This window comes from Trichosurus vulpecula, chromosome 5 (genome assembly GCF_011100635.1).
Source record: "Trichosurus vulpecula isolate mTriVul1 chromosome 5, mTriVul1.pri, whole genome shotgun sequence".
Classification (NCBI taxonomy): Eukaryota; Metazoa; Chordata; class Mammalia; order Diprotodontia; family Phalangeridae; genus Trichosurus; species Trichosurus vulpecula.
This window is the reverse complement of record NC_050577.1, coordinates 223,698,245-223,723,048: the sequence shown is the minus strand read 5'-3', so window position 1 is coordinate 223,723,048 and position 24,804 is coordinate 223,698,245. Positions and strand designations below refer to the sequence as shown.

The window sequence follows — 24,804 nt, the reverse complement described above, 5'->3', positions numbered from 1 at the left end:
ATCCACAATTTTGTTCCAGTTCATGACCTTGTCATAAGGCAAGGTAAGACTTCCCTTCTCTGGTTTTCAATTTTTTCAACTGTTATTGAACAGACTAGAAGGAAGGTGAGATCTGTTTCAATTCCAAGTCAACAATCGTACGATCTTATTGTCTTACAAAAGAGTGCCAGGCCCGGAGTCAGGGAGATCTGAGTTCAAATTTCACCTCAGACACTAAACATGTGACCCTGGACAAGTCATTTAACCCTGTTTGCCTCAGTTTCCTCATTTGTAAAATAATCCAGAGAAGAAAATGGCAAACTGCTCCCATATCTTTGCCAAGAAAACCCCAAATGAGGTCAGGAAGAGTTGCACATAATTGGACAATGAAACAAAAGTATTGCTATTTCCTTATCTGTGGATTTTAATCAGCCAGGAATAAAATACTCCTCTTTTGGCGTGGCTAGACTTGCCTAAGCTTGGATACTTGGGTTCGCTTCTTGTCAGCATAAGAATTATTCATTCTCATACTGGGATTTTCCTTTTTTCCCACCTGCATAAAATGACAGGTGCTACCAACCGATTTGTGGGAAGTCAAACAATGATATCATAGCACGGGCATGGAAACAGTACACCTTACAGCCATGCGGGCAATATGGTGATAAGGGTTCCATGAGACACCATTGAGCTGTGTTTATCATGAAGCTTCTGGATCAGGAAGGGGAAGACCCAGATCTTGTGTGATTGTGTGTGTATGTGTGTGTGTGCGTGCATGTGTGTGTTTGCAGCGAAGAAACAAAGAAAGACCTTCTCTAATTCTCTATTTTTCCTTGGGCAATCTCCCTACTCCAACCAATAATCCCCAAATGTTCATGTGGACCATTTGTGCCTGACCTGTGATAGAGCCTTCTGAGTTACCATTGGTCCGATCAGCCACAGTTGGAACCCACTGTACACTGACCCCAACAGAGTGACGTCATTTGGCCCTCTCTGAGCACCAAGAACAGCAACCAACCAACCGACTTATTGTTGTCCTTCTTTCTGATGGGCCTCAGGCAAATAATTTAAACATCTGGGGCCTCATTTTCCTCATCCGTAGAATGAGAGGGTTGCACTAACTGGCCTCTGGAGTCTCTTGCAGCTATGACCCTGTGGTCATGCAACCCCTGAATTTATCACATTTCATATTTAAATATCCTTTTTTCGGGCAGGCTATCTAGCCATCAAATTGACAGAAAGGTTCAAGAGTATTTGGAGCTCCAGATAAAGGACAGAAAGACAGTAATATAAGCCCGTAGTTTTTATGGAGGCTGGGAGGTAAAATGAAAAAAAAAAAAACAAACCAACTTTTTAATTAATTTTAAACCAGAGATTCCTGGTTCAAATACCTCATCTAACATTAACTACTTATGTGACCTTTTACTCAGGTAGTCACTTAACTACTCTAGACTTCAATTTCCTCATGTTCCAAATGAGAGGGTCAGACTAGGTGCCTAAGGCAGGTAGGTAACACAGTGAATGGTTTGGGACTAGGAGTCGGGAATATTTGAGTTCAAATCCTACCTAAGAGACGGACTAGCTGTGTGACCCTGGTCAAGTCACTTAATTTGTCTGCCTCTGGTTGCTCATCTGTAAGATGGAGCTAATGATAGCATCTACCTCCCAGGATCAAACGTAAAGCACTTTGCAAACTTTAAGGTGCTATGAAAATGTCAGTTATTAGTGTTATTCTTAGCTCTTTCCTCATTATAAAATACTTGTATCTTTCATCATCATCATTCATCACCATCATTATCATCATTATCATCATCATCATCATCATCATCATCAGGTCTTGGCTCCGAACATTGTCTCTGGCTGAACCCCATGACTGTAACATTCTTCCTCCTCTGCTCCCACTACTCACCTCCAGCTTCCTTTTGGTCTCAACTAAAACCCCGCCTTCCCCAACCCCTCTTAATTCCAGGGCTTTCCTTTTGTTAGTTATTTTCTACCTATACTGTATATGTGCTTTACTTTGTATATATTTGTTTGCCTGTTGTCTCCCCAGGTATACTGAAAACTCCTTGAGGGCAGGGACTGTTGTTTGCTGCTATTTTGTATCCCCAGTACTTAACATAGTGCCTGGCTAGTTGTAGGTGCTTAGCCTCTCATTGTTAGAGCAATTCTCTAAGGCAACGAATTACAAAGAAAGTGCTAATCTGTGTAAACAGAGGGAGTTTCCTTATTAGGAATTCCATACATAATGAAACCAAAAGTCTGGTCAAAAACGAACAAAAAGAGGAGGGCAAATCCATATTGATCTTGAAGGCTACAATCTGTAATCCACAGAAATGGGTGGACTACCTCATACGATAAAAGAGCTGTCAGAAGTCTGGATCTGCATCCAGGATGAAGATTTATTGATTGAATACTACTACTACTCCAAGCATTTATAGGACTCTTTAAGTTTTGCAAAGAGCTTTGCAAATATTATCTCACTCTATCCTTACAACAATCCTGGGAGATAGACGCTATTATGGGGGCAGTTAGGTGCCACAGTGGATAGAGCACTGGTCTTGGAATCAAGAGGATCTAAGTTAAAATCCAGCCTCAGAAACTTCCTAGCTGTGTGTCCTAGGGCAAGTCACTTGACCTCTGGTTGCCACTGGTTGCTACTGCTGTTTATCCTTTGTTGTCAAAGAGTACCATGACATCAGGGAGGTGATGCCACGACATGAAAATGAAGTGAATAAAAAATGTCTCCAGTTTTTGTCCATGGACAGAGTTCCTCAGGGTCACAAAGAGTCAGACATGACTCAACCAAAGTTGCTTTGACTATTTTTCCCCTTTTTAAAGGCAGACCAAGGTGACGCGATTTTTCCAGGTAAGTGTCTGAAACTGGATTTTGAATTTAGGTCATCCTGGATGCAGGTCCAGAAATCTAGCTACCTTCTTATTTGAGCTAGTCCTTCCTTCTCTGTGGATTGAAGGTTATTCAGATTCAGTATGGATTTGTCCTTCTTTGTTTGTTTGTTTTTGACCAGACTTTCCATTTCACTATGTATGGAACTCTTGATAAAGAAACTCTCTCTATTTATGCAGAATAGCACCTCCTTTGCAATGCACATTGCCTTAGAGAATTGCCCTAGACCCTGAGTGGCTAAAGTCAAGGTCATTGATTTGTTCAAGGGCACACAGATGCTTCTCTTTTCACTACCTTGCAGTGGCCTACTTTAAGAAACAGATTAAAATGTCGCTTCTGATAAATGTAATCTCAAAATGAAAATCGTCATTTTATCATCCCTTTCCCATCTCTAAGCACACATATTAGTATAAAAATGGAGATCTCTTCTCTCTGACTTTTCCATAACTCTCTTTCACTTTCTGATTAATTAAGGTCTACTAATATCAGTTGTTTCCCAGAGAAGTCCAGAGAACTGTTTCATTCTAAATGTTGCAAATAAGCCTTGAGAGGTGCCATTGTACCTTGGGCACGGAGCATGTTTCAGTGTAGGGAGGACTAGGGTCTCGTTGACCCTGTTGGCTGTGTGATTGACCTCCCAGTGCCCCAGGCAACTCCCTAAACCTACAAATTGAAGGAGAGGTTATGGTGTGCCTTGGTAGAGGCAGTTTCCTCACTGGGAATACGTTGATGATATTGTGATATTCCCCATATTTCCCACAATAATGAAATCACAAGTCCAGAATAGATACAATAAAGAAAAACAAAAATTATGAAATGGAAAAGAGCACCATTTCTGATGGTTCTGAAGGATTACTTCAGTAATTTGCAAGTCCCAGATGATTAAGAATCCAGGTTAATATAGAAAGTGATTAAAAATGCTCAGTGCATGGTAAAAATCACTATTAAAAGTTACAAGATCAGACTTTTTTGATGTGTTGCTCAGTTTTGTTGATTTCCCCCCTTTTTTTCTTTAAAAGTGTTGCTGTATAGGAAGCATATGCAGAGAAATTTTGTCCATACAAAAACAAAAGTTACCAAAAACATTTATCTTTTAAAGGGAAAAAAAAATATCACAAGATCATAGGTCCCGATTTGGAAGGGATCTAATCAAAACCCCGAAAAGTTGCCCAAGGTTATACAGGAAGTCACAGCATGATAAATCCAGGCCTGGATCATACTTCAGAGGCCATCTGGTCCATTTTACAGAAAAGAAAACTTCATTTCTCACACCAAATGAAATCTCAAATCTATAACAGATAATAATAAAGGAAACCAAAAATTCTGAAATGGAAACGATTCATAATAAATGCCATTTCTGATAGTTTTGATGAGTTGTTTTGTTAATTTGCAAATCCTGGGTTATTGAGAAATATGCTACTATTACTAGTACTACTATCACTTTATTGCTACTACTACTACTACTCTACTACAGTTCTACTACAACTGCAACTACTAGCTAATGGCTAGTAGTAGCTAGCTAGCATTTATATAATAGTAAAGTATGCAAAGCCCTCTACAAATATCCTATTAGATGATAATGATAATGATGATGATGGTGATGACAATGATAGCACTTTAAGGTTTGCTATGTTCTTCACATCTGAGATACAGGATATCAAAAAAACTGAGTGTAGTCTTAAGATTTTAAATGTCTTTTAAAGCTTTTTTAAAGTTTAAAATTATACTAAGACTTATAGATGTCATGGGGGGGGGCATTACTTATGTATTGTTTATTTCAAATCAAAAGCATGGCAAAGGAAAAATCAGACAGTAAGTAAGGCTACATTGTGCAGCCTTCAAAGGCTAGAAATAATCTGATTAAATTGAAAGTGAGCAAACTTGGTTTTTACAGAGAAACAGACTAGTTCCATCTGTGGGGGTCTGTGAGTCAGATTAAGGAGCAATAAGAGTTGGGGAGAAACCAAAAGGAGGCAGAGGCAATAGCGGAAATTGAGACAGATGTGCTCTGGAATGGATGGAGCCTAAAGGGAGAAGCACATTCCTGAGTCATTGGCTTGTGTCTCTAGGACTGTAGGGGGAATAAAAAAGTATTTACACATCCTGACTGTGGAAAATTATCTTTTCGTTGGTTTGGCACAAAAGCTGTTTAGTCTCACTTGTCATACAATAAAATCAGGGAAAAGTACTAATCAACAATTGCAGAGATGATAGATAAGAGAGAGAGAGACAGAGAGAGAGAGAGAGAGAGAGACAGAGACAGAGACAGAGACAGAGACAAAGACAGAGAGACAGAGAGAGAGAGAGAGATGGAGAGATAGTTTGATGAAAAGATGGATGGATGGATAGACAGTTTGATGAGTAAATGGATGGATGCAAAGACAAATGGATTGATGGATAGCGACAGATAAAGATATAGACAGATATAGATATATGTGTGTGCATATATATGTATGTACATATATGTATGTACATATACATACACACACATGCTAGGTAATAACTTAAAACAACTTAAAACTTTACCTTAAAATAAACCTGGGAAATGTAATTATTTTAATGCCATAGGACTTTAACCTAAAATTGTTGAACTTAGAAAGTCATGCATTTTGCACTGTGGAACAATTTATTTCCAGAATTAAAACATTAGATTTCAATTTCTGCCTTATTCTCTAATTTTTACAACTTACTCTCTTAATAAATGGAAGTTTGAACTGAAGTTATTTAGCAATAACTGAGCTGGTGTGGGGTAGCATGTGGAGCACTGGATATGTAGTTGAGGCCCCTGGGCTGGAATAAGGTGTGTAAAATGAGGGAGATAGACAAACTAGGGTCTAAGGTACTTTCCAGAGCTGCCCTGCAACCAATAGCATTCACACTTTGAAAATTAGAAAACAATATAAATCAGAGTTTGATTTATTGTTTTGTTGATTGTTTAGACTTAAAAAAGGAACAGGGAAAAAGTTAATAATGCAGATAAACTTAAAAGCACGTCCTTCATTTTAGAAGTAGGAGTGAGAAGAGACTTGAGATTGGCAGACCCACCAGGATCTACTGGTACAATAACCTGCTGCTAGGTCTGCCTGCCTTAAGTAGGCAAAATCTCAGAGTTAAGTTCCTACTAATAAGTAAGTTCTTGAGTTACTAATAGTAATATTTTAAAAATTGTACTAGATTGTAAATCAAAAGACTTGGTCTCTTATTAAGCTCCTAATAATATATAAACTATATACATAATGGAAGGCATGTAAAGTGCTTTGCCACTAACATAACTAAGAATTGATTGACAGTCCAATAAATACTACATTGTGTGCGCATGTATGTATGTATATACACACATATGTATGTATATACACACATATGCACACATCTATTTATATGTGTACACACACACACACACACACATATATATATATATATATATATATATATATAGAGAGAGAGAGAGAGAGAGAGAGAGAGAAGAGAGAGAGAGAGAGAGAGAGAGAGAGAGAGAGTATTGGACTGTGAATCAATTGTTAGTTACATTAGTGGCAAAGCACTGAACATATCTTCTTATTATCATCCCCATGTCAAAGAAGACAAAACTGCAGCTGACAGAATAAATGACTTGTCCAAAGTCACACAGAACGTAAAAGTCCGAGTAAGGTTGAAATCAGGTCTTTCTGAGTCCAAGTACATTATATGGTTAAGATGACATTTGTAAAGTGCTTAGCACTGTACCTGGAACAAAAAAGGTTCTTAATTGATGCTTTTTCCCTTCCCTCCTTTCCCCTGTCCACTGTAACATCTGGTGCCTTGGCTCATTTTTTGTTTGTTTGTTTGTTTGTTTTCCCTCTGAACTGAATTGAAGGAAATAGCATTTGTTTGAACCATATGTAGGCCTATAGCAATTCTTCGAGAAGCAAATGAGAAATAAGCTAGTTTATCTTGGAATAATTCACTTCAAAATTGAATGGTAACAACTATTCTTTTAATTCAAAGGATCATAGGATTATGAATTAAGCTGGGAAGGACTTTAGACACCATCAAGTTCACCCTTCACATTTTACAAATAAAGACACTGAGGCTTAGAGGGATTAATTGATGTGCCCAGGGACCCATAGCTAGTATCTAAGGCAGGATTGTAATCCAGGTGTTCCTCACTCCAACTAGTCTTTACAAAACATTTCAGAATCTCAGAGTCAGAAGGCACCTCACGGGACCATCTGGTCCCATCCTTTCCTGAAAAACAACAACCACAAAACTTTACAACACATCTAGAAAAATGTCCATTGAGCCTTTCTTGAAGGAGCACGGAGGAGGCAGAAGGCAACCCCTCCACATCCAGATGGCCCTAATGCTTAAAATGTTCTTTTGTTTCCCCTTGGCTCTGTCATTGTTTACCTGTGCAACCTGGATAAATCATTTAATCTCTCTTAGAGACTAGGATTCCTCATCCATGAAATGAAAACATTGAAAGAGATGACTTCTGTGTCCCTTCATGGCTCTTGACCTATAATCCTCATAAGTTTGAATTCACTTTTTAAAAACTTCAACCCTTTTCTCCCTGTTCTCTTTTCTGGAGTCAAATAGCAAAAGTCTCATTGCTCCTCTGAGTGACAGATTTTCAAATATCCAAATGTACCTATGATGTCTCACTTATGAAGTTTTCTCTTCTCTGGGATGAACATTCTCAGTGTCTTTAACTAATCTTCATGTGGCATACACCTGAGGACATTTACTTCTTAATTATCTATAGTTCTTTCTCTATCCATTGATTCACCTAGCTATCTCTATCCATTGATTCACCTAGCTATCTATCTCCATCTATCTATCTATCTATCTATCTATCTATCTATCTATCTATCTATCTCTACCCAATCATTTACCTATTTATAGCTATCCATCTATCTACCTATCTATGCCTGTCAATCTATCTATATGTGTCTATTCATCCACTTACCCACTCATCCATCTACCTCTCTATACATCTATCTACCTATCTATATCTATATACTTATCCATCCATTCATCTATCTATATCTATTCATCTGTCTACCTATCTATACCTATTTATCCACACATCTATCTGGTATAGCCAACCATCCATCCATCTCTCTAACTATCCATATTTTTATCTACCTATCTCTATACATTCTACATATCTTTATCTAGTCATCTATATACCTATCTATACCAATTTATCCATACATCTCTCTATTCATCCATCCATCCAACTATCCATATTTTTATCTACCTATCTCTATCCATTCCACCTATTGACATCTATCCATCTATCTACACATCTTTATCTATCCATATATCTATCTACCCATCCATTCATCTCTCTATCCCTCTTTCTATGAACCTATCTATATCTATCTGTCTCTTTCTATATTCTATCTATTTATATCTAACCATCTATCTATAGCTATCAATCCAATCTATCTAGCTATCCATTTATCTATCCGTTTTTTTTATCTATCTATATCTACCTATCCATATATCTATATACCTCTATATCTATCTATCTATCCACCCTGTCATTTGTTTATTCATTTATTGATTCAGACATTTACTTATTTAGCTATTTATTTATTTGTGAGTTTATTTATTTTGGAAATGGGGAAAAATCATTCAGATTTTGTTTTCTTGTTGTTATTTTAGTTCCTCTGAGCAGACAAGTTACACATTAGAGAGTATCCAAATATGTGCCATATTTGCATCCTTGATTAGATGACTCAGATATAGCTTGAGATCTCTGATTGCAGTGAGACAATTATAGCACCAGTAAATAACACTGAACGCAGCAATTCTTGGAATTAATATGTATATGCACTTTGCAAAATGCATATTTGGGAAATAGATGAGGCTTCTAAACACTTCACTTTTTGATTAGTGTGGGTTGTTTTTCCCCTTAATTCTATGGAATAAACAAAGGAGAAGCATCACATTGAATAGCATTACTGCTTCTGCAATGTTCAGAACCATAAAAACTGATGCCCTTTCTATAGGAAATTAACTAGACCGTGGCAAATGTGGCGGTAAGCTTGGGAATACACATAAGTTAGTACCAGGACTCAATGAGAGCTACGAGATATTTATTTATTTCTTGATAGGCATTAGAAATCATAAACAAAAGCATAGATCTAGGAAATAGAAGATACAATGTGTAGAGGGTATGAATGGAGAATGATGAGTAGCCTAGTAGATAGAATATAGAGTACATGGAAGGTCAAATTTGGACATAAAGGTGAAGAATAGAATAGTGACCAATTTTAGTAAGCCTTGGATGCCTGGCTAAGTAGTTTGAACTTTGACGTAAGCAACAGGTGATAGTAGGGGTTTTAACAAAAAAAGAGATAGGACTCGATCTAAACATAAAAATGATAAATCTGGTTGGGAAGGATGGAATAGATTAAAAAGTGGAAGAAAATTGATATGGAAAAATCTAGGAGTAGCTAGAAGGCACAGAGTGCAGGGCCTAGAAAGAGGAAGACTCATCTTTCTGAGTTCAAATCTGGCCTCAGACATTTACTAGCTTTGTGACTCTGGGCAAGTCATTTAACCTAGTTTGCCTCAGTTTCTTCATCTGTAAAACAAGCCGGTGAAGTAAATGGAAAACCACTGCAGTATCTTTGCCAAGAAAACCTCAGATGGAGTCATGAAGAGTTAGACACAACTGAAAATGAAACACCATCATTGGGAGGCTACTTCCATAGCCAATGCAATTGAGATAACGAAGGCACATAATGGGGTGATAGAAATAGGAAGAAAGCAGTGGATTGTATGAGAGATAATTTTGAGATAAGCAGGGTAGAATTTGATAACTGATTTGAGATGAATTATGAGGGAAAGAGTTAAAAAAAGCCCCAAGGTTTTGAACAAAGGAAAATAGGAAATTAATGATACCACTGACAGAAACTGGAAGATGGAATCAGGAGCAGATGAAATAAATAATTATCTATGCTCTGAATATGTTACATTCAAAGGATCCTGGGAAGGTCCAGGTATAGAGATCCTACAGGCAGTTGGAGGAAACAGGAAGGGTCAAAACTGAAGATACAGATTTAAAAAACAGAGCATTAATTAATTATAGAATTTAATTAATCAATTGGAAGTAAGTGATATTGCCAAGAGAGTCTTAACAGATAAGAGAGCTCAGGATACAGTCTTGGGAATGCTCACTTATAGGGTTCAGAAAAGTATCTAAAGCCATTGAAAGAGACAAAATTTTCCAAGGGGAAAAAGATAAGAAGACCAGATTATGTAAGGACTGTGAAATTAAGAAAGAAGAAATTATCTAGGACTTGTGAGAGACATAACATCCAAAGCTGCCAAGTGGTTAATGGGGTTTGAGAACTGAAAAGGCAGCCATTGAATTTAGTGATCAGAAGGTAACTGGTAGCTTTCAAGAGAATAGTTTCAGTTGAGTGGTAGAGATGGAAGCCAGGTGTCAAGAGGCTGATGACTGATAGATTGGCAAGGAAGTTGAAGTACCAAGTGTGGGCAACATTTTCCAGATGTTTCACCATGACTTGGAGGAGAGAGGGCTGCAAGATGGGAGCCGAAAGTAGGCAGAATTTTTTTTCAAGCTATGAGATAGCTGAGCATGTTTGTGGAAAGATGGGGAGACAGAGAAACATGAGGCAGAGAAGATGATTGTTGGTGCCATTTCCTGAACAGGGCAGGAGGGGATAATACTGATGGTCTAAGTAGCAAAGAACAGGGATGACCCTTCCTCATAATTAGAAGGGAAAGAGGAGAGAATGGGTGAGGATGCAAAAAAAATGTGGAAGAGTGGAAGATGAATGGATTTGAGAGTTAATTTTAGTTGGCCACAGTCTTCCCAGTGAAGTGTAAACTAAGTTAAATTCCACCAGTGAAGGTTGGAACCTGCCCTATAACTTGTATTCCTGATGACAAGTCAAGCTTCTTAACCATGCTGCCTTTTAGATATAGATCTAGATTCTGATGGCATACATTTCAATAATACAGATATAGATAAAGTATAGAAAAGAATATAACACCTCTCTGTCTGTCTCTCTGGCTCTGTCTTCTCTTTGTCTCTCTGTTTCTTCTCATATGTCTCTCTCTTCAGTAAAATATAATTAGCCAAATTAAGATAGGAATAGCAAGAATAACTTAGGAATCAGAGAAGCTTCAGAAACCCAATTGATGAAAGTTATGCATAGCTCATTTATATCCAGGCATCATCGATCTCAAAATAGTATGAAAAGGAAACCTCAAAAAAAATGAATTCTGAACTAATCTGCTCTTTAGCTGGAACAAGTCCAGCATCCCATGATGGAACCTATGTCCCATCTATGTCTAGATTGTTGGTCTAGGGCACTCACTGTCAGTGAGAGAATGATTTCATGTAGACCATTAGAAACTTTTAATTCCAGGAGTCTGGAGTTTTGTCCAGGTTTATTCATCCCTTTCCTCTGGGTGCTATTGTTGATTTTATTCATCTCACTGTGTGACACGCTTCATCACCCCTTCCTTTCCTAGAAGAAAGCAACCGTCCTTGACAAAAAGAAAGGATACGGATAGATGGAGGGTAGCTGCTTCATCAAAAGAAAGACAGATTGATGAACAGGCAGAGATAGACAGACAGACAGACAGACAGACAGACAGACAGACAGACAGACGGATAGATAGATAGATAGATAGATAGATAGATAGATAGATACACTGATAGAAAGACTGATAGATCAGATAGATAGACAAGCAGATAGGCAGATAGATAGATAGATAGATAGATAGATAGATAGATAGATAGATAGATAGATAGATAGATAGATGTATACACTGATAGAAAGACTGATAGATCAGATAGATAGACAGGCAGATAGGCAGATAGATAGGCAGATAGATAGATAGAGATAAACAGAGAGGTGATATATGCATAGACTAGCTAGATGACAGATAAGACAAATAGATGATAAATAGTTGAATAGATAGATAAATGATAGAGGAGATGGAGAGGGCTAATATCTACATACGTAGATAAATGGTATCTAGACAGATAAAGATAAGATAAATAGATGATCCATAATTGGATAGAGGAGATAGAGAGATGATATCTATATTGTTGTTGTTCAGGGGTTTTCTTGGAAAAGATACTGGACCAGTCTGCTATTTTATTCTCCAGCTCATATTATAGATAAGGAAACTGAGGCAAATACGATAAAGTGATTTGCCCAGGGTCCCACAGCTAGTAAGTGTCTAAGGCTGAATTCGAACTTAGACCTTACTAACACCATGACTGGTTGTCTATCCATTGTGCCACCTAGCTGCCTAATATCTACATGTATAGATGAATGGTAGCTAGACAGATATATAGATAAAACAGCTGATACATAGTTATATAGATAAATGAGAGACAGACAGACAGACAAAGAGAGAGAGATAGAGAGACATACAGACAGACAAAGAGAGAGAGAAATAGAGAGAGACAGAGACAGAGAGACAGACAGGGACAGAGAAGGAGACAGGCAGAGACAGAGAAATAGAAAGACCAGAGAGACAGAGACAGACAGAGAAATAGAGACAGATAGAGAGAGAGACAGAGAGAGGAGACTGGTAAAACCCATAGATCCCTTCTCTTAGTGATATTTTTGAATTCGTAGGAAAATATATAGGATTACAAAGGAAACCAATTATATAGCAATTCAATTATCAATTTTAAAAACCGCACAAATTCACAGATATCAGGTTAAGAATGAGAAAGTCATAGAAAGGCAGAAAAACAGTGGGATAGACAGAGCCAGAGGTATAGAGACAGAGATTTTTTTTTAAGGATCATAGTGTTAAAATTAATTTTATAGATTTGTTTCTGAGCTATAGAGGAGTAGATGAGAAAAAGCTAAATTATTAAGGATTCAAAACATATTAACTTACTTTTTTCAGTGACTGAATTTTGAAAACATAAATTCATTATTACTTTAAAAAATAATAATCTGAATTTTTCTACCCTCATTCCTTTGGCAAGGCTAAAATTTCAAAGTGAATTTTCTCTAGGAAAGACATATGATTAGATGAATTCAGGACTGTATTCAAGTCTGTTTCTCTCTAATCTAACTATTTTGTGGAACTTCAATATTTTCCCCCTTATCCTTGTGTTTATTTTTTTCTCCTTCATTTATTGTTATTGTCTCAGGGTGGCAGCATTCCATTTACAATAACCACATAAATGTTCTGATTCAGTAACATCTCAGCTTATCGGGGGCTCTACTCAAAGCCATGCCCTCAGGCTTTAGAGAAAATATGGGTTCAACTTTTTGGCTTCTATAGATTTTATCATGCAGTCCAGATAGAACAATGTCAAGTAATATTGTTTATCAACCTGGCAAGGAATTTTTGAATGGCTTTCAATATCAGAATATATGGTTTCCTAAAAGTGAAGTATCATATTGTGACCTTGGTTGACTTTATTTTCTCAAACTCAATGATCTACACAGGGCATCATCATTGATTTAAATTATATATAGATATATAGAGACAAGCATATACATATATATATAATATATTCACATATACATACATATAGGTATATATATACATATATATATAATATACACATATATGTGAGTGTTATAGTTGCTGTTGCGCACTGATGGCGTAGTAAAGTCCTTAAAATTCCCTTATTTTGCTGTGCTTCTCTCTCCATAACCATCTTTGCTCTTACCACAAAGATTTAGGGAAAAATATCTTTCCTTTGGCACTGCTAGTGAAATGATTCACTTGTAGTTAGGCTCCAAATACACTAAATCCAAGCTTGTAGACCCTAGAAATCGGAACAATAAATTACTTGTGTGATTGATTTAAGATTTACAAAGTACATCCATTGACTGTTGCAATGATCCTATGAAGTGGGTGCTAAATGGAATTATCACCTTCATCTTATAATGGAGGAAACTGAGGTTCAAAGATGTCATTTGAATTCACAATTTCCGTATGTTTTCTCCCCCATTGGAATAACAACTCCTTGAGGCAGGGACCATCTTATTTTTCTGTTTATATTCCCGGAGCTTGGTATAGTGCTCTGCACATAGCAAGTTCTTACTTAAGAAATCCTTCCCTCCTTCCTTCTTCATTCCTTCTTTCCTTCTTTCTTCTTTCCTTCCTTCCTTCCTTCCTTCCTTCCTTCCTTCCTTCCTTCCTTCCTTCCTTCCTTCCTTCCATCTTTCTTTCCTTCCTTCCTTCCATCTTTCTTTCCTTCCTTCATTCCATCTTTCTTTCCTTCCTTCCTTCCTTCCTTCCTTCCATCTTTCTTTCCTTCCTTCCTTCCTTCCTTCCTTCCTTCCTTCCTTCCTTCCTTCCTTCCATCTTCCTTTCCTTCCTTCCATCTTCCTTTCCTTCCTTCCTTCCTTCCTTCCTTCCTTCCTTCCTTCCTTCCTTCCATCTTTCTTTCCTTCCTTCATTCCATCTTTCTTTCCTTGCTTCCTTCTTTACTCCTTCCTTCCTTCCTTCCTTCCTTCTTCTTCACTCTCTCCTTCCCTCCATCTCTCCCACTCTTCTTACCTTTCTCGGTTCTTTTCATGGGTGTGTTGGTTTAGATGGCCACTGAGGGCCCTCTGACCTCTCAAATTTTGTTATTCTCATTCTATGATTCCGTGAAATCCTTTTTTTTCCCCAAAAAGGTGAGGGTATGATCCTATTAGCATTGATCATTTTGTAGTTGCTTTTAAACATTATTAATTAGCAAAAGTCATAAAAACCTGGGGGGGTGGTGAGGCAACTAGGTGGTTCAGTGGATAGAGTGCCAGGCCTGGAGTCAGGAAGATCTGAGTTTAATATGGCCTCAGACACTAACTACCTGTGTGACTCTGGGCAAGTCACTGTTTACCTCAGTTTCTTCACCTGTATGATAAGCTGGAAAAGAAAATGGCAAACCACTCCAGTATCTTTTTGATAAAAACCTTAAACGGAGTTACAAAGAGTAAGACACAGCTGAAAATGACTCAACAGCTGGATAATCCATCACACTATTTCTATGTATTTGTGTGTGTGTGTGTGTGTGTGTGTGTGTGTGTGTGTGTGTGTGTGTGAAGGTAAAGCTGGTGAAATGAGGAGAGATGAGGTGAAGTTAGGGTGAAATGAGCTATGTCTGACCGCAAAGTAAATTTATGAGATGAATTACAAAGTCCTAGATTTATATGCATATATATACATATATATATATATGAATATAAATGTATATGTATATATGATAGTGTTAAAGTAGTGGAAATAAATAAAACCTTGGGAGAAAGAAGGTTATGATGGATATATATGCACATTTTATGTCTACATTATAATCTACACAGAATATGTATTTAAGCACATATTTCTGCCATGACTTTAGATAACTGGACTTACGGTGTTAAATACAAACATATGTACATATATATGCACAGATATATATGCATATATGTGTATATAAAATAGATGGTTTGTTGAATGGACAGATAGATGATAGACAGATAGATACATAGAAAGATAGATGAATAGATAGATAGATGAATAGATAGATAGACAGAAAGACATAAGTAGGTAGATAGATATGTGATAAAGATATACAGCAGAACATAGTGGAGATAGAAATTTTGCCTCAAGTCAGGAAAGCCTGAATTCAAGTTCTGACTCTGATATCTACTGGCTAAGTGATCCTAAGTAAGTCCTGTGACTTCTCAGTATCTAGGGGAGTTTTAGAAAGGTGCTGATATGCGTTTGTAGAGGGAGATCTCTATAATAACAGTCAGCATTTCTATAGCACTTCCAGCCTGGGAATGCGCTTTACGTATGCATCCTCACAACAACTTTGTGAGGTAGGTACTATTACTACTAACTCCATTTTACAGAAAAATAATCTGAAGCCCAGAGAGGTAAATGACTTGCCTAAGGTCATATAGGCAGTAAGCATCAGAGACAGGATTTGAACCTAGGACCTGTGACTTCATAGTCACTTCTCTTGTCCCTTTCCCACACTGCCTCCTCTGAGAGTTTTTTCACTGTAATAGATCAGAATTTTAGTGCTAAAAAGGGGCCTTGGAAATCATCTTGTTTAATTTCCCTCATTTTATAGAGGAAGGAGCTGAGAATTTGGCCTAAATTGGGCAAAGTTGCTCACCCAAAGTCAGACAGAGAATATATGGTAGAGGCAGGATTTGAACTCAGGTGCAGGAGTCATCATCTTTTTAACTGCTTCAAGTTGCATCCTGATGCTGGTTGTAAATTAATGTCCAAAGCTGGTGGCCTAAAGCTGCTTCTCCTGGCATGCTGAAGGTAGGGATGGAGGGATAGGGAACTTTACCTCTTGTTTTATTATATAATAGGGAATTCCTGGAGGAGGAAATTCCATCTACCATTTCAGGTTGCACCCACTCTGCAGCTTACAGTCTCAGAGTATTGCCTGGAGCAATTTGCAGTCTTAGCATGTTGTCTAGAGCACTGAAAAAAGCAAACTGACTTGCCTGGGGTCAGACAGATGGCATATGTCAGAGATCAGTGGGGACCATAGGTCTCACTGTGGTGTCCAAGGCTGGCTCTCTATCCCCTATTCCAAGCTCCAGATGTGTTTGTATTTTGTTTTTGTTTAGGTTAAAGCCATTGGCATTAAGTAGTTAAGGACAATGAAATCATATTGAACCCTAGCCTCTGTCCTCATCTGCACGTTAAACGATCCAGATTAGTTATCTAAAGGAATGTGAACAAAGTCACATGGCGGTGCAAGCTGGATCTCATTTTCTAGTTTATCTTGGAAACAGTTGAGGTAAAAAAAAATGCATTTGGCAAAGATTGCAGGAACTGCTCAGGATCCAGACAAAGGGGTGTTCAGTGTGTGCTCAGCCACGATATATGAGGATCATCTTACTTTGCCTATCTGACCATCTCCAAGAGCAGTGGGCAGTCAAAAATGCGTTCTTGGTTATTATGCCAATTATGGAAACTGTGATTTTAATTAATTGTCTCAAAGGGGCAGGCACGGGATAGTGGAAAGAGAAAATGGACTTGGAGTAAAAAGACAGTTGTTCTTCTGGCTCTAATGTTTACTAGTCATGTCCTCAATTTTCCTTGGGCTATGGTGCTCTTTGTTCATTTTGCAATGTCCAGGAAAATGTAGGCTTTTCTTTCTTTCTTTCTTCCTTCCTTCCTTCCTTCCTTCCTTTCTTTCTTTCTTTCTTTCTCTCTTCCTTTCTCTCTTTCTTTCTCTCTTTCTCTTTCTTTCTTTCTTTTCTTTTTCTTTCTTCTTTTCTTTCTTTCCTCCTTTCTTTCTTTCTTTATTTCTTTCCTCCTTTCTTTCTTTCTCTCTCTCTTCCTTCCTTTCTTCCTTCCGTCCTTAATTCCTTCATAGCTCTAGCACCAAGTAAAGTGCCTAGCGCACAGTAGGCAATTTAAATTAAATCATACCATTTACTAGCTGTGCGTAAGTCACTCACTTCTTTCCTCAGATGGGAAGAGGGAGACAATACCAACATCATCTGTCTTACCAAGTTGTCAGAAAAGTGGAAAAAGCATACTTTAAAAACCATCAGGTGATATGAATCATTAAGTGACTGAAAAAGCATTTATCCAGTGCTTACACTGCGCAAAACTCTCTGGTGATCTATTAGAGAAATCAGTACTGTCCCTGCTTTCAAGAACATATTCTAACGGGGAAGAAAACAGGTATGGGAAGTTTTTTGCATCAAGCTATGTGATCTCTTATTATTAAAGAAAAAAAAGCAATAATAAATTTGGGTGCTCCTAGGAGAAAAGACTAAAGACTTAAAAAAGATGATTATCACAAATCGATATTTATTCAATCTTATATGAGATTAGGTGACCTGTTGGTGCATCTTGGTGGCATAGTGGACAGAGCACAGGACTTGGATTCGAGGGAGACCTGAGTTCATATCCTGTCTCAGATACTTACTAGAGATGTGACCCTAGGCAAGTCCCTTAATTTTGCTGTGACTCAGTTTCCTTATCTGTAGAATGGGAATAATAGCATCACTTCCCTCCCTGGGTTTTTGTGAGGATCAAAAGAAATAACTTACATAAAATATTTTGCAAACTTTAAAGTGTTTTATTCTATTAGGTATTATTAATTAAAAGTGCATTTTGTCTTCTGATAGAAAGTAAGCTTCTCCAGGGTGGGGACTACTTTATCTATATTTTTGCATCCCCACCACCCAGCACAGTGCCTGGCACATAGGAGACATTTAATAAGTGCCTACTGATCGATCTACCAATTGAATATTTAAACAAGTTTCTGGTAGACTCTGTAGTGTACTAGAGAGTGTCGGTACTTAGAGTCAGGAAAACCTGGGTTCAGATCCCTCCTTAGATATTTCTTTGATATATGACCCTGGGTAAGTAACTCAACTTTCCTCTGCCTTGTGTTTTTTTCATCTATAAGATAGGTCGTAGGAGCAGCTAGGTGGCACAGTGAGTAGAGCACCGGCCCTGGAGTCAGGAGGAACTGAGTTCAAATGCGGCCTCAGACACCTGACACACTTACTAGCTGTGTGACCTTGGGCAAGTCACTTAACCCCAATTGCCCTGCCTTCCCCACTGCAAAAAAAAAAATATAAAAAATATAGGTAATCATAATAATACATTTCCCAGACTTGTTTTGAGGTCCAAATGAGGTAATTTCTTTTGTGAATCACTTTGTAAAGTACTCTATAAATGGCAGCTACTATCATTACCGTTGTTCTTATAATTTATCAGCATTTACCTTTAACATGGTCACATTCTACAAAATATTTTTATTTTATTTTAACTTTTTTTGACTAAAGAGGATAAAATTGCTCCTTAATAAAGAATATAAAAGAGTTAAAATTTTAAGGAAAAACAACATGCAAAAGAAATTAGATAGAAAAACATAATTAAATACCATCTGCACAATTCTTCCCCTCCTGACTGAATGTTTCTCTCTCTAATGAATAGAAATAGTGCATGTTTGTTCTTTAGCTTGAAAATAATATCTCAACCAGCTGGACTATGAATTGGGATTATTTTCTCAGAAATGGTGCCTTGTATAATATATTGGTATGTATTTTAAACATACGTTTATGTGCTCGTTCATGTAAAACATGAACTCACACTTTGTCATTTGTTAGCTATAGACAAGTCCCATAAACTCTCTTAAACTCAGTATCTCCATCTCAAAAATGGGAATAATATACTACCAACTTCACAGGATTGTTGTGGGAAAAGATACACTTTCTAAATTAGAAAGTGTGATGGAAGTGTGAGCTATCATTTTAAAAAATGCCATCATTGGATACTCCTAACGGGAGTGAAAATTAGGCAACATAGGAAGAGAAACACAAATGATGGATTTTCACCAATGTATTGCATAAAATATGAATGTCAGATTTACCAAATTTCCAAATCCAAGAATGAGGACATCATAAGCACTAGGGTGAGGATTGATTGAGTCAATTGATCACCCCATCCCAGTTAAATTATCTAAGAGGATACTGTAGCCCTTATACTTTATTAAGTGAAATATTTCTGTTGAATATTTCAGTCAATCAATTTGATTGATTCTCCACGGACGACCCAGTTTCAGTCAATCAACCCAATCAACATTAAACTAAAGAATGCCATGTCATATATTCTATTTCTTTTGTAAAAACTTTAACACAGTCAGAACCAGTTATTATTCCAGAGTCTGGCAGTGAAGGGGAGAGAAAAGTCTATGAGAGGGAATCACTAGGGGGAGTGAAAAGAAGAGGCTCTGTTTTCTCCCCACCCCTAGCCCAGATGAACTTCATAGGGTCAGAGGATTTGGCCTTCTCATGGGCAGGCTAATGTCCCAGGAACAGCTGTATCCATTGATCACCAAGAACAAACTAGACACAGTGAAGAGAGGCAGCTTCAGGACTTTCCACAGGGCTCAGAAGAAAGGTATATCATACCTAAGGAGAACTTCACGAGTTTCCCTTGAAGAGAAGAAAAGGCTTTCTAGTAACCAGGAGCCGTGAGTTAACCTTTTGCTATGTGTACTTTCTAATTTTGAACACATTTTGCCAAGGACTCCATATATACTATAGGAGAGTATGTTCCAGAATTTGGGGAGACTGTTTTGTATTCAATGCTCTTCCCAATAACTTTAGAAATAGCCTTTCCTAAAAGCTCATTAAGTCTGGTTGACTAATTGATGTCAACTAAAAAACATGGGAGTTGGTGGGGGGAATGACACTAGTTGGGTCTCTTGAACTGTGGTTTTAGAAAACCACCCCCTCCTTCCCAAGCCCTTAGGGTCCCCTAGAACCTTAAGAAGGGATAACTTTGATTTTGGGAATTGCCTTGACAATCAAAATGGGAGTCAGGATAGTAGCCCCAGAATGTGTTACATATAATTTATTTGTTTGCTTGTTATTGTTATCATTATTATTATTATTATTATTATTATTAGGTGAGGCAATCAGGGTCAAGTGACTTGCCTAGGGTCACACAGCTAGTAAGCGATCAAATTTGAACATCCTAGCTCCATGGCTGGTGCTCTATCAAGCGTACCACTTAGCTGTACCTTTCTCTGCTCTTTAAATAAAGGAAAACTAGACCATCAGTAATAGTACTAGTTAAAGTCTCCTGTGTATCATGATTTGAGGAGCTCCAGAAAAGCATTCCTTCCCCCAAAAATCTTTTCTGCTGGTGATTTAAATTCAATCCTTAGTGATTAAGTCCTTTGGAACAGCACTTCATTCCTAGGTTTACTCTTCAAAATTTAAAGTCAAAAGTAGCATATTTCATTAATTTTACAATATCTACATGAAAGGTTAAATAAAGAGGTGATTTTATTTTTAAAAGGAATGGGTAATTTAGTGGACAATAAGATAGCAAATGGCTTTAGTTTGGCTTTCAATGAACTTCTGATTTATAATTTTAAAAATAGTGTTTGCTTTTCAGTGCTTGTTTATTTATTTTGCATGTAATGAGAAATATGCTAGAATGTTAGACAGATGAAATCTTAGGGATCATATGTACCAACTCTCCCATTTCACAGATAAGCAAAGTAAAGGCTAGATAAGGGAAATGATTTGTCCAAGGCTGCATAGAAGTTGGTAGCATGCTATTGGCCAAACTACTCTTCCCACATCAACTTCAACCATGCCTTCCACACTCGCTTCCTGAATGGCACATGGAAGGAGCTCCATAATGAGTACCATGTTGGGCAAGCATCCCCTGTATACTTATTTGGTGAGCATAATTTTTTGGCTGTGCAAATATGGAACTTATAATTAAACACAATATCTCAACTTAATTATTTGCTATCCCTAATTACCTCTTTTGACTTTGATTCTCCTAACAACACCGGTAGGAGGATAAACTTCATGTCCCATAAAGATCTTTAACTCAACAAATCCAAAAATAGACTCATTATCTTTTCCTGCCCCCCAAGCCCTTCCCTCTTCCTAACATTTTTATTACTGCTGAGGGCACCACCAGCCTCCCAGGCACCCAGGCTTGCATTCTTGATACCACTCTCTTTCACCACCACCCCCCATTCAATCTGTTGTACTATGGAATCTGCCTTTATAACAGCTATTGAATATTCCCCCTTCTCTCCTCTAGCACTGCCAATGCTCTGGTACAGCCTTTCATTAACTCACACCTATATTATTGCAAAAGCAAGCTTTTAGGCAATTGCCGAGCAATACAGGGAATTTTGACTTGTCCAGTGTCATAAACCGGTTATACTCTGAAGACTATCCGCTGCACCAGACTACCAGACTGCCATGCTAGCTCCTTAATAATGAAATATAAGATTGCCCACATTAACATATATGTGATGGGCTAAAAGTTACAAAGTCCTGCTTAATAAGATTGGGAATGCCTAATACTTTGCATTTGTGCTCAAAGATAGTGGTTTCATACGCTTTGCTCTAAGAAGAGAGTTATAAGACAGCTTGGTGGCACCATAGTGCATAGAGTATTGGGCCTGGAGTCAGGGAGACTCATCTTCCTGAGTTCAAATCTAGCCTCAGACACTTACTAGCTGTGTGACCCTGGGCAAGTCATTTAACTCTGTTTGCCTCGGTTTCCTCATCTGTAAAATGAACTGGAGAAGGAAGTGGCAAACCACTCCAATATCTCTGCTAAGAAAACAACATATGGTGTCACAAAAAGTTAGACTGAAAATGACTGAGCAATTACAAAAAAAAGAAGAGGATCATTATTTGATTTTGGAATTCCTCTTAATTTACTCTTATAAAAACCGTATATGAGTTACATATCCTCCTACCTGAGTAACTGGATTCAGAGAAATTACTGTCTTTTGGCTATTTAAAAAGCATCCAATCTCATTAGTAAATGGCTGTACCTGAATCATATAATAGGCTCTAATGATCTTGCTGTCTGAATTAGAGTAAATCAGAGTACATTAATTCTTTGAGACAGTTTATAATGCATCAAGCCACCAATGTTGTCTCTGGCATCTGTTTTTCTTTAATGTTTCTTTATGTCACATCTTCTACCTTTTATTTTTTTCTCTTCCCCTTTTTGGTTCCATGCACATTCTCTCTCCTCTATTCATGCTACTCCACCCTGAAAACTTCAGACTTAATCCCTCTTTCAGCTACAAATAGAATTTGGCGGTTTGGGTAAAAATGCAGAGGTAAAAAAGATAGCATTCACCTGCCTAATGAGGAAAAACTTGGGAAATGAGAAAGGGAATGAATTTTACCTGTGTGATTTTAGAAAAGGCATTTCCTTTCTTTGGGTCTCTATTTTCATAAAATAATGCAGTTGGACTAGATGAACCTTGAGATCCAGGGGTGATCTGGAGCTACTTGGAGTTAACTCAGGAGAGCCAATAACTAAATATTCAATATGAGCATTTACACCTCAGAAATCAGCAAATGCTACAAATCATGGCATAATTTAATGTTCACTTGATTGTCTGGACTTAAAAAAATGATGGGGAAATATTAATAATTCAGGTTGAACTTCAAAGAATGTTGTGGTGTTTGTTTGCCTTTTTTTTTTGGAGACCTGGTTGTTAAACATCTACCCCCACACCATTGCTGAAGTCCCATCAAGCTCTAAATTTGTTCCTCAAAGAAAACTGCCCTAATGCTCCCCTTGAAAGTGTGCATAATATACAACTGTGGGGAGGAGGAATGGAAATAAAAACAGAAATTATTCTAATACGAAGAGAACATGGTCAATCCAAATGATCTTAATATGAAGAGAATATCTATAATCGTGCTTAATCCAAAAATTTAGATAAACTGATCTGAGTTAGTTCATTTACTTCCCAGAAGTACCTTAAAATGTTCTATAATGAGAGAGTAGTCAATTACCTCAGGACGATCAATACGTAAGTTTTCATAGTTGTAGAAATTATCCAGGTCTTCCAATGCCGCATCATAGGTTTCAGAGTCATAGTTTATGGACTCGAGAGTAGGAGCAGCCAAGGCAGCATCAAAGACAAAAAGTCCCAGGAAAATTCTTGCCAAGGTTTTCATTCTTCAGCCCTGGGTAAATTATTTTTTTTTAAACAATGAATGACATGCATCAATACATAGTTGAAAATTGTGAAATTCCTGGTTTACAAAATAAGAATGCCAAGTGAAGGAAATCTCTTAAACTGGTAGCATTTCTATTCACAGGCAATTAACAGTAAGAATAACATCTTTGGTGGGGCAACTTCTCACCTCCATGTCGCAGGCTGTGCCTCAAGCATAGAATGCCTTTCTTCAATTCTACCTCTACCTTACAATGCTTAGCTTCTTTCAAGCCTCAATTCAGGTGTCACTTCTTACAAGAGGCTTTTCCTGATCTCTCCAGTCACTGGTGTTTTCTTCTTCCTGAACTTTCAATTTTTTGTTTACTTATCCATTCAGTCATTTATTTATCTATTTGTTTATTTATTTATTCATTTATTGAGTCATCTATTTATTTGTTTATTTTTTCTTCATTCATTCACTTATCTGTTTATTTGTCTATTCATTCATTCATTTGCTTTATTTATTTATTCATTCCTTCTTTCATTTGTTTGTTTGTTTATCATATCTCCTAACAGAATATAAACTCATGGAGGGCAGGGACTATTTTTGCTTTTGTATTCCTGGTAAACTTCCTTCCTTATAGTAATTCCTTAATAACTGTTGACTGAACTAGATTGAATAGGAATCAAAGTATCTTTGCTACTGGATATTTGAACCCTATAGACACATAGAATCATAAATGTTGAAGAAGGTCCTTTTGAGGTCATCTAGTCTACTTCCTAATGAAGCATGATTTCATTCCATTTGACTAGCATTAATTAAATACCTAGCATGAATGCCACAGTGGATATCGAATATTCCACCTAGAGTCAGGAAGACCTGAGTTCAAATCCAGTGTCAGTCACTTGCTATATGATCCTGGACACGTCACTTACTGTGATGGCCTCAATTTATTCATCTGAAAAATGAGGTTGCTAGGTGGCACATGGATAGAGCGCTGAGCCTGGAGTCAGGAAGACTCATTTTTCTGAGTTCAAATCTGGCTTCCCACTAACTGTGTGACCCTTGGCAAGTTACTTGACCCTGTTTGCCTCAGTTTCCTCATCTGTAAAATGAGCTGGAGAAGGAAATGGGAAAATCCCTTTCATATCTTGGCCAAGAAAATCGCAAATGGGGTCATGAATAGTTGGATGTGAATGAAACAATCGAACAAAAGCAACGATAAAGTGAGGATAACAATAGCACCTAATCCCCAGGGGTTCTGGGAAGTTAAATGAGCTAATATTTCTAAAGTATTTTACAAATCTTTTTAAATAGTTGTAATCAATTTATTAAAAGAGATGATTGATTAGGCATCTGCAATGGTGACTTCAACTTCTACACCTGTTTCCATGCTGATAGAGGCGATCTTTTTAAGAATTTCAAAAGGACTGTGTAAATCAATGAGGCGTTTGTGGATTCTCATCTGAGAAATGCTAGCTTATATATTCTTCCTTTTGTGCA

At 37.4% G+C, this 24,804-nt stretch overlaps 1 protein-coding gene across 1 annotated transcript in view; it reads right to left on the bottom strand.

The window, feature by feature from the left end:
• Nucleotides 1-23,319, bottom strand: part of EPYC (epiphycan) — a 38,597-nt gene extending 15,278 nt beyond the window's left edge. Inside the window, exon 1 of the mRNA XM_036761710.1 lies at nucleotides 23,155-23,319. Within this exon, the coding sequence (XP_036617605.1) occupies nucleotides 23,155-23,319 (165 nt within the window). The remainder of the gene's footprint in view (nucleotides 1-23,154) is intronic.
• Nucleotides 23,320-24,804: the final 1,485 nt, after the last annotated feature.